Source organism: Chiloscyllium plagiosum, unplaced genomic scaffold (assembly GCF_037043375.1).
Source record: "Chiloscyllium plagiosum isolate Xiang-an unplaced genomic scaffold, Cpla_swu_hap1 HiC_scaffold_3, whole genome shotgun sequence".
Classification (NCBI taxonomy): domain Eukaryota; kingdom Metazoa; phylum Chordata; class Chondrichthyes; order Orectolobiformes; family Hemiscylliidae; genus Chiloscyllium; species Chiloscyllium plagiosum.
In genome coordinates this window covers 29,890,672-29,902,366 of record NW_028270141.1, presented here as the reverse complement: position 1 = coordinate 29,902,366, position 11,695 = coordinate 29,890,672, and the positions used below count along the sequence as shown (strand labels likewise).

General features: G+C 37.2%; 1 protein-coding gene across 6 annotated transcripts in view; it reads right to left on the bottom strand.

Annotated features, from left to right (window-relative positions):
• Nucleotides 1-6,256: 6,256 nt before the first annotated feature.
• dlgap2a (discs, large (Drosophila) homolog-associated protein 2a) overlaps nt 6,257-11,695 on the bottom strand; it is a 974,428-nt gene continuing 968,989 nt past the window's right edge. For all 6 annotated transcript variants that reach the window (XM_087978243.1, XM_043678985.2, XM_043678996.2 and 3 more), the window contains one exon: nt 6,257-11,063. In XM_087978243.1, coding sequence (XP_087834369.1) covers nt 10,845-11,063 — 219 coding nt within the window. In that variant the 3' untranslated portion in view covers nt 6,257-10,844. The remainder of the gene's footprint in view (nt 11,064-11,695) is intronic.

Below are 11,695 nucleotides of genomic sequence, written 5' to 3'. Positions count from 1 at the left end.
GCCCAACTTATCTGCTAAAATCTATGGTACGTAACATACAAATAAACAGATCATGATACTATGACTTTCCCCAATTTGACTCATGATTTCAAAATGATTTGCTGTCTCAAAGTGACGGCTCTGAATGGATTACTTCGAACAATGACAGCACCTGTTTGTTTCAAAAGCTGAAACGGATGATGATGTAACATTGTCTTTGTTGTACAGTTTTTTTCCCCACAGTTTGCAATACGCTTTTTCTGCAGCATTATAGTCCTTAGAAATCCATGAGACAAATTCAGACCACAGCAAAATTTCAAACAACTGATAAATGCGAGACATGTGATATGCTTCTGTTGTAACAGATTTTGCTACCATTGTTTCAAGCGTATTGCATTGGATACACCGAAGATGGATATATGAAATATAAAGTGATATTTCTGTTGTAGTGAAATAATGCAATTATCTGTATTTTGTTTTTGTGTTGAAATTTTAACAGATAAAGTCACTGTACTTTAAGTAGTACTTCACATGACTGTGTCAGTCATCACTCCTGCTTGCGGAATGCACATCTGCTAAGATTTGACTTGAGAAAACAAAATCGCAGAAAGAAGAGGTCACAAGCTGAAAATTAACCTGAATCACGGGACATATTTATTTAAGGTCAGTGATGGTACATATGGTGGATTAAAAAGTATCAAGATGTATTTTATCACTATAAGTAATCTGCATAAATCCTGCTTTTGTTGCTCAATACTAATTTGATAATACACAAAATGCACAATTTATCACCATCTTTTTTCAAGGTCAACAGTCAGAAAGATGTAGGAAGATAAAATGAAGACTTGTACAAAAGTTGACTTGATGACTGCAATACTAATTTCAATTACAAGCTTGTTGACCTGAAGATTATAAAAGAATATATCAGCAATGATTTAATTACTTGGATAGTAATGTTGCGTGTGCATATAACAAACACCCGTCATATGTTAATGCTTATTGTGTTTGAACCAAAATCTGATATATGTGAACTTGTACTTAGATTTTTGGTATTTTGTCTAATATTCCATGAATTGGTTTCCAAATGAATATAGTTATTGCTTAGGAAAGTAAAAATGCTCAGGCTTAGTTTAATATTGGTTCAATTTTTTCTGGTCAGATTTCAAAGTGATGTAACATTTAACGCTGTCAGCATCATCCAGACTGCCAACCTGGGATAAGTGTCAGCCATATTTGAAAACCTTATAGATACAACTGATTTTTCAGTCTGCAGGTATTGATTCCATAGTGATCACATAAATATCAGAGGCAGCTGGTCATGATCTTGCAGATGCTATCAGAAGATATCAACATTTGTAACCTAGAAGAATGAGACCCAATTGACTGAAGGATTTTTCTTCTGGAACTATTGTGATCTGCTGTACTTTGTTGAATGATTCATTTTCTTAATAACTCCGTGTAATACCTGTTGTTAGAAAAATCCCTTTGCATTGCTGTAACTTCACTAGAAGCATGGACTAAAGTTATCAAATCAAAATTTGTGTTTAGATGCATCTGATGCATTTTTATAGATTTAAATAGTGGAGTATGTCAATAGCACTCAGAAATGAACTCCAGGTATGATCACTGAGATACAATGCATAAAACCAGTTACATGTGTATCAGCTGCCACCCTTATCTTTCCCTATATATGTGTGTATGCTTTTTCACATGGCTGGAAAGATGTTATATTTCAATGATGAGGTTAACAATCCATTCAAGGACTTCAGCTCACTCCATGTGAATGGTTCTGCTATCACAAGGAATGGCAGAAGTGTCAGGGCAGAAGTTCACTTTGTGAGCAATGGTTTGACTTGGATGAGCACAGTCAGAATGTGTTCCTCGTGTTCCACATGTACAGCAACGGACCAAACTTTCCCTGAACTGTCCTCAAGCTGTTGAGGGTTGACCAACATTTTGTGAAAGGTAGAAAGCTTTGACTTCACCACTTGGAACAGGTCAGGTTTCAATTGATGATGTTTGCAGTCACCCAAAAGGTGTACCATCCAAGGTGTGAGGTGTGGAGTATGTTCTAGTAGGGGCTCTGGTATTTCAAATTGTGGTTTTTGTTTGAAGTCCTGTGTCAGTTGTGAGTACTTTATTCTATGTCACCCGATGAGGAGGAAAGTTTTCCCAGCAGACAGCAGGTTGTTCAAAATGTGCTCAAATGGGAATTCACTCAAGCTGGGTTAACCTCAATATCCTAGAAATATACCTTATTATTTTTGAGAATATTGTCTGACAGCTCCTGAACCACATTGAGCAGTGGTACATTCCTGTTAAATAGTCAATACAATTGGCCAAGTCGTAATGACCATCATTTTCCATGTTAATGGACAGGGCAGCCATTGGAATTTCAACATGCACATTGGGAGCAGAAACACTTGCTTCTTAATTTGTGCATGGGGCATGGGAAGGTGGTGGTGAGCTGCCTTTTAGAACCACTGTAGTCCGTCTCGTCCAGGGAGACGCAAAGTGCTGTTACGAAGCGTGCTCCAGTTTGTGACTCTGATAGTAAAACAATGGTGATATATTTCTAAGTTAGGATGGTTTGTAGCTTGGACAGGAACTTGCAGGTGCTTTCATATATTCACTACCTTTGTCCTTCTAGGTGGTAAAATTTGTAGGTTTAGAAGGTAATGTCATACATGTATAAAAATTAGGTGCTAATGTAGTCTATTCACCCTCACAAGCCTGTTTTATCATTCAATAATATTTTAGCTTGAACACTACTCCCCTTCTACACCTATATCCTTCTACACCTATACCCTTTGAATTCCAAGTTAATCAACAAACTATCTACACTTTTCTTAAAAATACTCAATAACCCTGTTTCCAACACTCTTCAAGGTGAAAGTTCTAAAGATTCATGCATTTTTGAGAAAAAATGATTTCCTGACCTCCAGCTTAAATAGGTGGCCCCTTATTTTTAAACAGAGTGTCCTTGTTCTCGTCTCTCCTACATATACTTTGTGCTGATGGTAGAAGGAGTGAATGTTTAAGGATGTAAATAAGGTGCTAATCAAATACTTTGTGCTGGATTGTATCGATGCTTGAGTATTGTTGGAGTTGCATTTATTCAGACAGCATGGAGTATTCCATCACACTCCTGACTTGTGGGTGAACAGATTGTGAGGTGAGATGATTTACTCGTGGAATTCCCTGTCTTTGACACTATGCATATATAGCTGGTCAAGTTCAATTTATTGGTCAGCATTGAGCTAAGGTTGTCGATGTTGGAGGATTTATAAATGGTATTACTGTGGAATATATAGGGGAAATACTTAGATTTTCTCAGGAAATAGTCATTTCCTAGCACTTGGGTGACATGAATGTTACCAAATTTGCATGCTGACAAGGTCTTGCTGCATAGAATTGGAGCTGTTTCAGTATCTGAGAGTCATGAATGGTACATCCACTTGGCATTTCTGGCTGGGGATGGGTGCAAATGCTTCAGCCTTATATTTTGTGCTGATGAGCTCGGCAACATTCCTCTAAGCTGCACGGTTGATTGTGAACAGCTGCAGTGATGTTCTGCACATGGTGCTTGGCTTCAGCATGCCGATCATGGCATTGAATTCCAGTTCTGGGGGTCACAGCCATGCATGTGCTTCAGAGACCTATGCAGCTGGTAACAAATTTAATGCTGGTGCTGAGTACCACAGTTATGGAGGGCAGGGATATATATGTACACTCCTCCTGTTAATTATTTAATTGTCTACTGCCATTCAAGACTTGATGAATCTACATTGTATCTTCAAGATTGACACCTTTTTTTGGTATGCCTGGTGCTACTTGGGCATGCCCTCCAGCATTCTTCATTAAAACAGGGTTGATCCCCTGGCTCGGTGTTAATGATAGAGTGGGGAATAAGCCAGGTCATGGTGTTATAGATTGTAATTGAATAAAGTTTTGGTGCTGATTGCCCATAAGACTCATGGATGCCCAGTCTGAATAATTGTTCATTAACATTTGCAATTTCACTATTGTCTGAAAGAAGACGTTCCTTCTCATCTCTGTCTTAGATGTGTGACCCATTATTCTGAGATTATGCCCTCTGGTCTTAGACTCACCAACAAGAGAAAACAACCTGTATATATATCTAAACTGTCCTTAATGAATCATATAAATTTAAATAAAATCACCTCTCATTCATCGAAACTCCAATGAATACAAGTCTAACATACACAAAGCATTATCTTGCACAAACACCGCTCTACCATGTTTATCAGGCCAGAAGTCAAATCTGGGGCTCTGTTTAATCTCTATGGTATAGTTCCACACTGTACAGTATATCTCCCAAAAGAAATATCCTTAGCAACCTTCGAGTTTGTGCATCGTTCAGAGTTAAAATATTTACCAACATAATGGCAAGGAAAGAGCTAGTATGTGGCATGTGGGGCGGGGTGGGGGGGGGGGGGGGGGGTGAAGAGGGGGTGCCTAATTGCAGTTCTAGGTCAGCAGCTTGGGCACTTAACCAGAGGCCACCAATCAGGATTGGAGAGATGGGTCTAGAAATCAGACAAATGAGGTAAAAGGCTGAAAAGGTAAACTTGGCTGAATGGATCTTATGCATGAGCCCCAAATATTAATTGTTTGAATGGCTATTAATTCATTGCTATCTTTGTCCCTACAAGATTTTATTTTGACCACTTGTGTCTATGTTTTTTGTTGTTATTTTAATGGCTAGTTTCTCAGAACTCGTTTCAAGAATGAGCATCAATCACTAGAGTGCTTTTTTATCCCACTAGCTGGACTACAATGAGCAAAGTAATTTTAGCAAATTATGTTAGATATGATAAATGCTAGAGCATTCAGCAAGTCAAGAAACATCAATGGAGAAAGAAACACTGATAATGTTCTTGATGATAAGGTAAAGTCATCATAGACTTATTAGTCAGCTCCCTCTTTAGAGAGAGATGACTGGGGTGGTTTAATCTGAGGTTCACCATGCCTAAGGCGAGAGGATATGTTGAGAAACCTCAGCCAGTGCAGGAATTAAACTGACACTGTTGGCATCACTCAACATCATATACTGGCCATCCAGCCAGCTGAGCTAACCAACCCCCTCCTTGATCATCTCCCATAAGGGAGGTTAGTCTTTTCATGACAGTGCAGGTGAAGAAGCTGCTCCACATTCACATTCCTAGAAAATTGGAGGTGGGGGGGACCAAATTTCTAAATGTCAAGAAAAGAGATGATGATTAACATATATATGTAGGGATTCTTAAGTGCAGTTGTGAACCCAATTTCAAATTAACCAAGGTTCAGGAAACTCAGCAGAGAAGGACAGGTGGGAGGTTCAAAGTAAGTGGCTCTTTCTTCCAAGTCAGCAAGGAGGTGTAGGAATGCTCCCTTTGGACCCTCAGAAAAGAAGCCTTTTACCTCATTTGTCTAATTTTTAGACCCATCTCTCCAATCCTGATTGGTGGCCTCTGGTTAAGTGCCCAAGCTGCTGACCTGGAACTGCAATTAGGCACCCCCCCCCATCATGCCACATACTATAACTGCTGTCCAGTCTCTACTGACCAGCTGATTATGGTACAAGTCCCCAAAACTCATCAACTGGAATCTGAGCTACCAGGTGTCCCTAGGATTATGAGCAATTAGCTTAGCTTCTTCATACTGACACAATAGAGACCCAGACCAATTTCCAGGGCCTGCAGTGTTCAAGTTTGTTGAGAAACATCTTCCATCACTTTACAAAAGGAGATTTGAGCAAGTATCAATGCCACAACATGTTATAAAAGTGAATAGTGATGTGATGTAGCAATACCTTTCTGCTGCACGGTAGATGGAATCACAATATTCTGCTTGTGATCCTTACAGGCAACAAAAAGTTGAATGCTTTCTTTAAAAATTGAAAATGAACCCAATAATCCAGGAGTGAAGACCACAAGGAGACCCAGCCTTAGCAGGGAAGGAGCCATAATTATTTCATATTTATGTTTTTAATGATATTCTTAAAAATATTTTTAGGGTATGAAGTACAAAGCTTGGAAACATGGTTCAGGCAGGTTCAATAGACTTATTCAAGAATGTATTGGATGATTATCTTGAATGAAAAACTGTGCAATGATACGGGGGAAAAGCAGGAGAAAGCATTAAGTACTCGTTGAAAAGCTTGTTGAAAAGCTGGTGCAGGCATGATAGACCGAATGGCCTTAGTCTATGTCATAACCGATCTGAGATCCTTTGATATATTAAAGAATAGTAATACTACAACACACAAGGCCACCATTTTCAAACAACTCATAAGTTTATCAAACATTCAGCTCATATTTCACTGGAAGGAAGTATGTCAGGACTGGATTTCTTTAAAGTTTCCTTTACAGAGTCATCAGTTTTAAAATATCATTTCTTCTGTAGATATGGGAAATGAACATATTGGAGGAGGGCAGTGTTCCTTCTGTACAATCAGAAGCAAAATCAGTTCACTTCAGGGTTCAGTTCTGTCACTGGTATAACATGGCTTTTCCAGTGGACAAAAGCATCAGAAACTTCCCCCCAAACAAAGGTTTTAAGTGCAGATGTATTTACAATTGGTGAATGGGTATCAGCATTACACAGTGTGTGGGAATTCTGTCAAAAAGAGCAATGGAATGACACAGTCTTAAACATATACTGTGATCATTAACTACAGAGTTAAGCAATCATCAACAGAAAAAGTAGTGCAAATAAAATGATGTCAATCATGTTCTTCTCCCAAAAAACAAATTACAAAATTGCAAAAGAAAGCATCAGCAAGTACCAAGGAACCACTTTCAGCAAAATAGCTCACTATACATTCAATATTAGTATCTGTATCTTGCATGCTGATAGGTAGTGCATATCAAAAGGAACAGGAAAGCAAAAGAGATAGAATTATGGACAATCATTTGTTGTTCTAGAAGAACATTGCTGTGCAAACAAAAATACAGTAATTGGCACTCAACTCTGTTTTTCTGCAGATGTGATTATTTTTCAGTTTGTTTAGTAAGCAGTATTTTTAGTTAAATGATTGTATTCCTCATTATGGCTGAAATATTTGTAATATCAAATTGTAAATATTTGTGAAGAATTGCAGTTCTCCCCAGTTTGCCACAATGTATATGCTACTGTCATGGATATGGGTGCACAATTTACTGGATGCCTTATCCCATGGCAATAACCTGTTCATTTAATTCCTCACTCTTCAGCTCAAAATGTTTTCGTGTTGGAAATGTGCTCTGCTAAAGACACAGGAAGAACTAAGTGAAAGTTTTGAACATACTCTCTCCTTAATCAGTAAGATTTATGGATTAAGAAATATAAATCAAAAGAACAGTAATGTTAGAATCAATTCAGGGTAGAAAGGGAAATAAGAAATGGGAAAGATTTCATGGAGAAAGACAAGAAAAGCAAAATCAATCCATTAAAAACTGAGTTAACAAACATCTCCAACAATAATTTGTTACCTGTAGAAATGAGAATATACTTCTAAATTGCTCTCTATTTGGGCTGTAAAGGCTGTGAGACTTTGCAGGGTCATAAATCGTCTCATTAAAAGGGTACCATTAAATACCATTCAGATGATAAGCAGGAAGCTTAATTGTTAACTAATGTGCAAATACAAGCAATTTCTTGAAACCCATTGAGAGATTGGTGAGCTACGATTTACATGAGGTTCATGGAGCAGTAATACAAATTGTCTAGCAACTTGTGGCAATTCACAATGCATGGGCTATCTTTACCTTTCTAAAATTTATTAGATGATTTACATATTAATAATGAAATGTGCATTAAATTCAGCATATTGCCATCAAATTCTGATCCATGGCATCTTTTCTATTGGCTAGAACAAACTGAATATCTGTTCTACTTGGTGATACCATTTTCTTTCTTCACCTGCCAACATGCTCCATCCCTGCCACAAAATGCACCCCCAAAGAAAACTTCAACACACTTATGAGTAAATATTATGTTCAATTTATAAAGCATGTTTAGTTAAAATGACAGCATGGATCGACATTAAATGCAACTAATGTTGCTTCATTTAACGTGCAATTAAAGTTAATGGTACTTAATAGAACATTCAGACTTCTTTGCATTAGTTTACGATTTGCTATCAAATACAAGCTCAGTCTGTAATGAGAAGTATACATGTACAAAAGAGCGTTGCTATTTACTAGGCCTAATAGAGAAATGTGGAGAGTCTAAAAAAAACAAATATTGCCTTTTGTTCAGTTGCCCTGACGTTACCATTACCACCAATGATATACATGGTATATTGCACTTAGAATAGGTGTTTTAACCTAACAGTAAAGGTAACGTTTTACCAACAAGAACAAAATCAATACCTTTATGTAGGATCCAACACTGATTGGCATTTGGGTGATTATAACAAAAAGCATCAAAGCTACAATTCTGTCTTGTTAAGATATCTGTAAATTGATATGTTTTGCTTTATACTTGATCTATTTACTAAATCTGTGTATAAAAAGGTAATCCTTGCCACTTGTAAGTTAAATGTTTGCCGAGCATGTGTCAATTTGATGCACTTGTATTGAATAGCAGGAAAGAGGGAAGGAACACAGTAATATCTTTGAATTTGGGAAAGTCAGTAATAATTGCTGATAGATTTCATATTTTAAAGTTATGCAAAAGAGATGAATGACTATTTCTAAATGAGGCTGAGATAATCTCAAGTACCAACCACTTGAAAACAAGTTCAGTACTTTCCACATTATATAAACAACGCCAAATTATTCACCAAGCTCAGTGAACTCTTTAATATTGATTGTAGAAAGCACAAAAAGCTAAAATGTGTTTTTTTTAAACAATACTACTTTTACTCAAAGGCTTGGTGAAACAGAATTTAAAGTGAATTATTCTAAACGAACAGTGTTTAGAGACTAGGGCTAAGGATACTAAGCTTTAACATCTTTTTTCTACAGAGCTGAATGAACAAGAGATTTATTCTAAACATTTGTCAGATAATTTTTTAAAAATTTTGTTTCATATTCTCTAAGTAAATATCATTTGGCAAATAACTCTTCTTAATTTTAGGTCATATTTATTTGCAACAAAATAAATATCTTGGAGGTTTTTTTTTGCAAATTTAGGGGCTGTACATTCATTCATGTTTTTGCTTCCAAATTTAGTTTAAGGCTGTTTGGTAACAATATGAATCATACATGAGGTGCAAGTGTATGTTGTGGTATTGTCAGGCATCCTACGAGAGTGGGCGCTATGCTCAGAATTGAATTTGTAAAGGCCGGTTTAAGTGGACAAATTTAGTGCTTCCACAAGTATCACTGGATTTAAACAGCCATTTTTCCTTCACAGTAACCAAAAAAAATTTAAAAAAAGATAAATACTCTTAGGTAAAACAAACTCTGCCCACATCCAAACAGCTTGACTAAAATCTGAGCACCTACAATCAAGTAATCTCTTGTTGGTTGCATTGACATAACACACACATTGTCCAGGAGCAATCAGACCAACCACATACTAAAATTTCAAGGTAATCCATAAAAAAAACCCAAAACAAATCAATAAATAATAGTTAATATACACACTATAAGCTTGTATTATTTATAAACATTTTTAGTTGTAGCTAGCATATTTAGTACACCTTTTTCCATAAATGAAAATAAAAACAGAAATAGCGTGCCAATTCAAAAAGAGTTAACACAATATGCATAAATAAAGAGTGCCCACAAAAGAGCATCATGAATATTAGATGGAGGGGATATTGGAGTGATTACTATCAGGAGATTACTGCTGAATTTCCTTTGTTGAAAGCTCTAACTATCAGTATCTGGCTATAGTAAGGCAAGCGTTCATGGGGAAGTTACATTCAGTCTCTCTCTTTCAGATCCATCCTTTGCGTTGGCACGATTGTAATGGCACACATTTAAAATGAGGCTGATCACTATTGCACATATTTGCCACCCATGCAAGGTGAGCACTCACACCCCCACACCCATTATACTTAAAAGATACATAACATTTCAGCACACTTGCAGAGAAGGCAAGAAAATAATTTTTTTTTTCCCTGTTTCAAGTCTTCAAACATTTGGCAAATACATCAGAAACTGAGGGGTTTCAGTCCCTCAGCAGATGAAATTATTTTATGTTCCAATAGATTCTGCAGAGTTATGCTGCAAGAGTTATTTTAGAGAAATTATTCTTACCTTTTTACCTACACTTCCCCCAAATCATACTGGAATTCAGTCCCTGAATAGTTTTAAGAGGGGAACAGTTCTGCTGAGCACAGGGCATAGCGTCTTTCTGTTCCCTTATTAGGAGCTTGGTTAAACATTATAACGTTTATAATGTTAAGAGATAAGAAATTATGTTGGCACATTATTCATTCTTCCTATTTTCTTTTGTTGAAACCCCAGGAACTTCTGGTTTCACGAGTTCGCACCTACTATGCTCTCCAGAGAAATTGGCTTTTTAACTTTTTTGCCATTCCTTCAAACCCATTGAGCAAACCAATTCATAGAAAATAGTGTGTTAGCTGAATTTACAATCTTTCTCGAGAAGACCTCCACTTTAGTAGTTTCTCAGAGAGCTTGATCAGTAAGTGAAAAAAATTAGTGTGACCTCCTTGGATTGATTCCTCTTACAGAATATCGGAATTCTTGCAATGAGTTGAAAAACCCAGAATTATAATCATTCCACTGTGATGTATGGCACAATGAACACAACAGCAAGAAATATACACAGTGGAGGCTGGGACAAGAATTACCACGGAAATCCCAACACTAATTCCACCGGGCTTGGTTTGTGAAATGTACATGACAAATATTGAGAGCCGATGGTAAATGGAAAAAAGGACACTAGGCAAGAGATTGTCTTTAGAGCCTGGTTTGTGCCTCAGGGATGTAAATCTCAATGCTATCTGCACGCTCAGCAGTTGAATTCTGTCGAAAGGAAGCTGCTCGCTTTGCAGCCATCAGCCGTTTCCTTGCCTCCTGCCGTTGCCTGTCTGGAAGGTCCAGGGACTTTTCTCGCACAATTGGGATTTTTCCTTTAGGTGGCTTCTTTGGTACTGGCGGCGGAACCTTCTTTTCCTCCTAAGAAATTATGAAACAATAATCATCAATATCAAATAGATACAAATACTAGAATAAAATGACAGCCACTTTTTTTTCTTTAATTGTGCCACACCTAACCAACTCCATGTTATCTTGTGTGCTTAATACTGCTCTTTGAATATGAGGCATACAGAGCATTTAGGCTAATCTGCTTCATAGTCAATCCTATAAGTTGTGTTATTTTGAGGAGCAAACTTCATATTGGAGGCATGAATCTCAGAGGTAAGCTGTGCCCAGAAATGACAAGTCTGATTTACCTGGTCTCACTTGGACATAAAGTAAATGCATCTCAATTTATTGTTCTTAACAAGTAGGGAACAATTTGATTTAAAATTACAGCCCTAAAATGGGAAAAAAACTAAGTGTTCTCATCTGAAACATTTGAAATATGGAACTAATGTCTGCTGACCAATAGTTTAATGTTTGAAGAGCAAATGCCAGAGCTTAAAAATGTGTTGCTGGAAAAGTGCAGCGGATCAGGCACCATCAAAGAAGGAGAATCGACGTTTTGGGTATAAGGCCTTCTTCAGGAATCCTGAAGAAGGGCTTATGTCCAAAACGTCGATTCTCCTTCTCCTTCTCCTTTCATGCTGCCTGAACTGCTGCGCTTT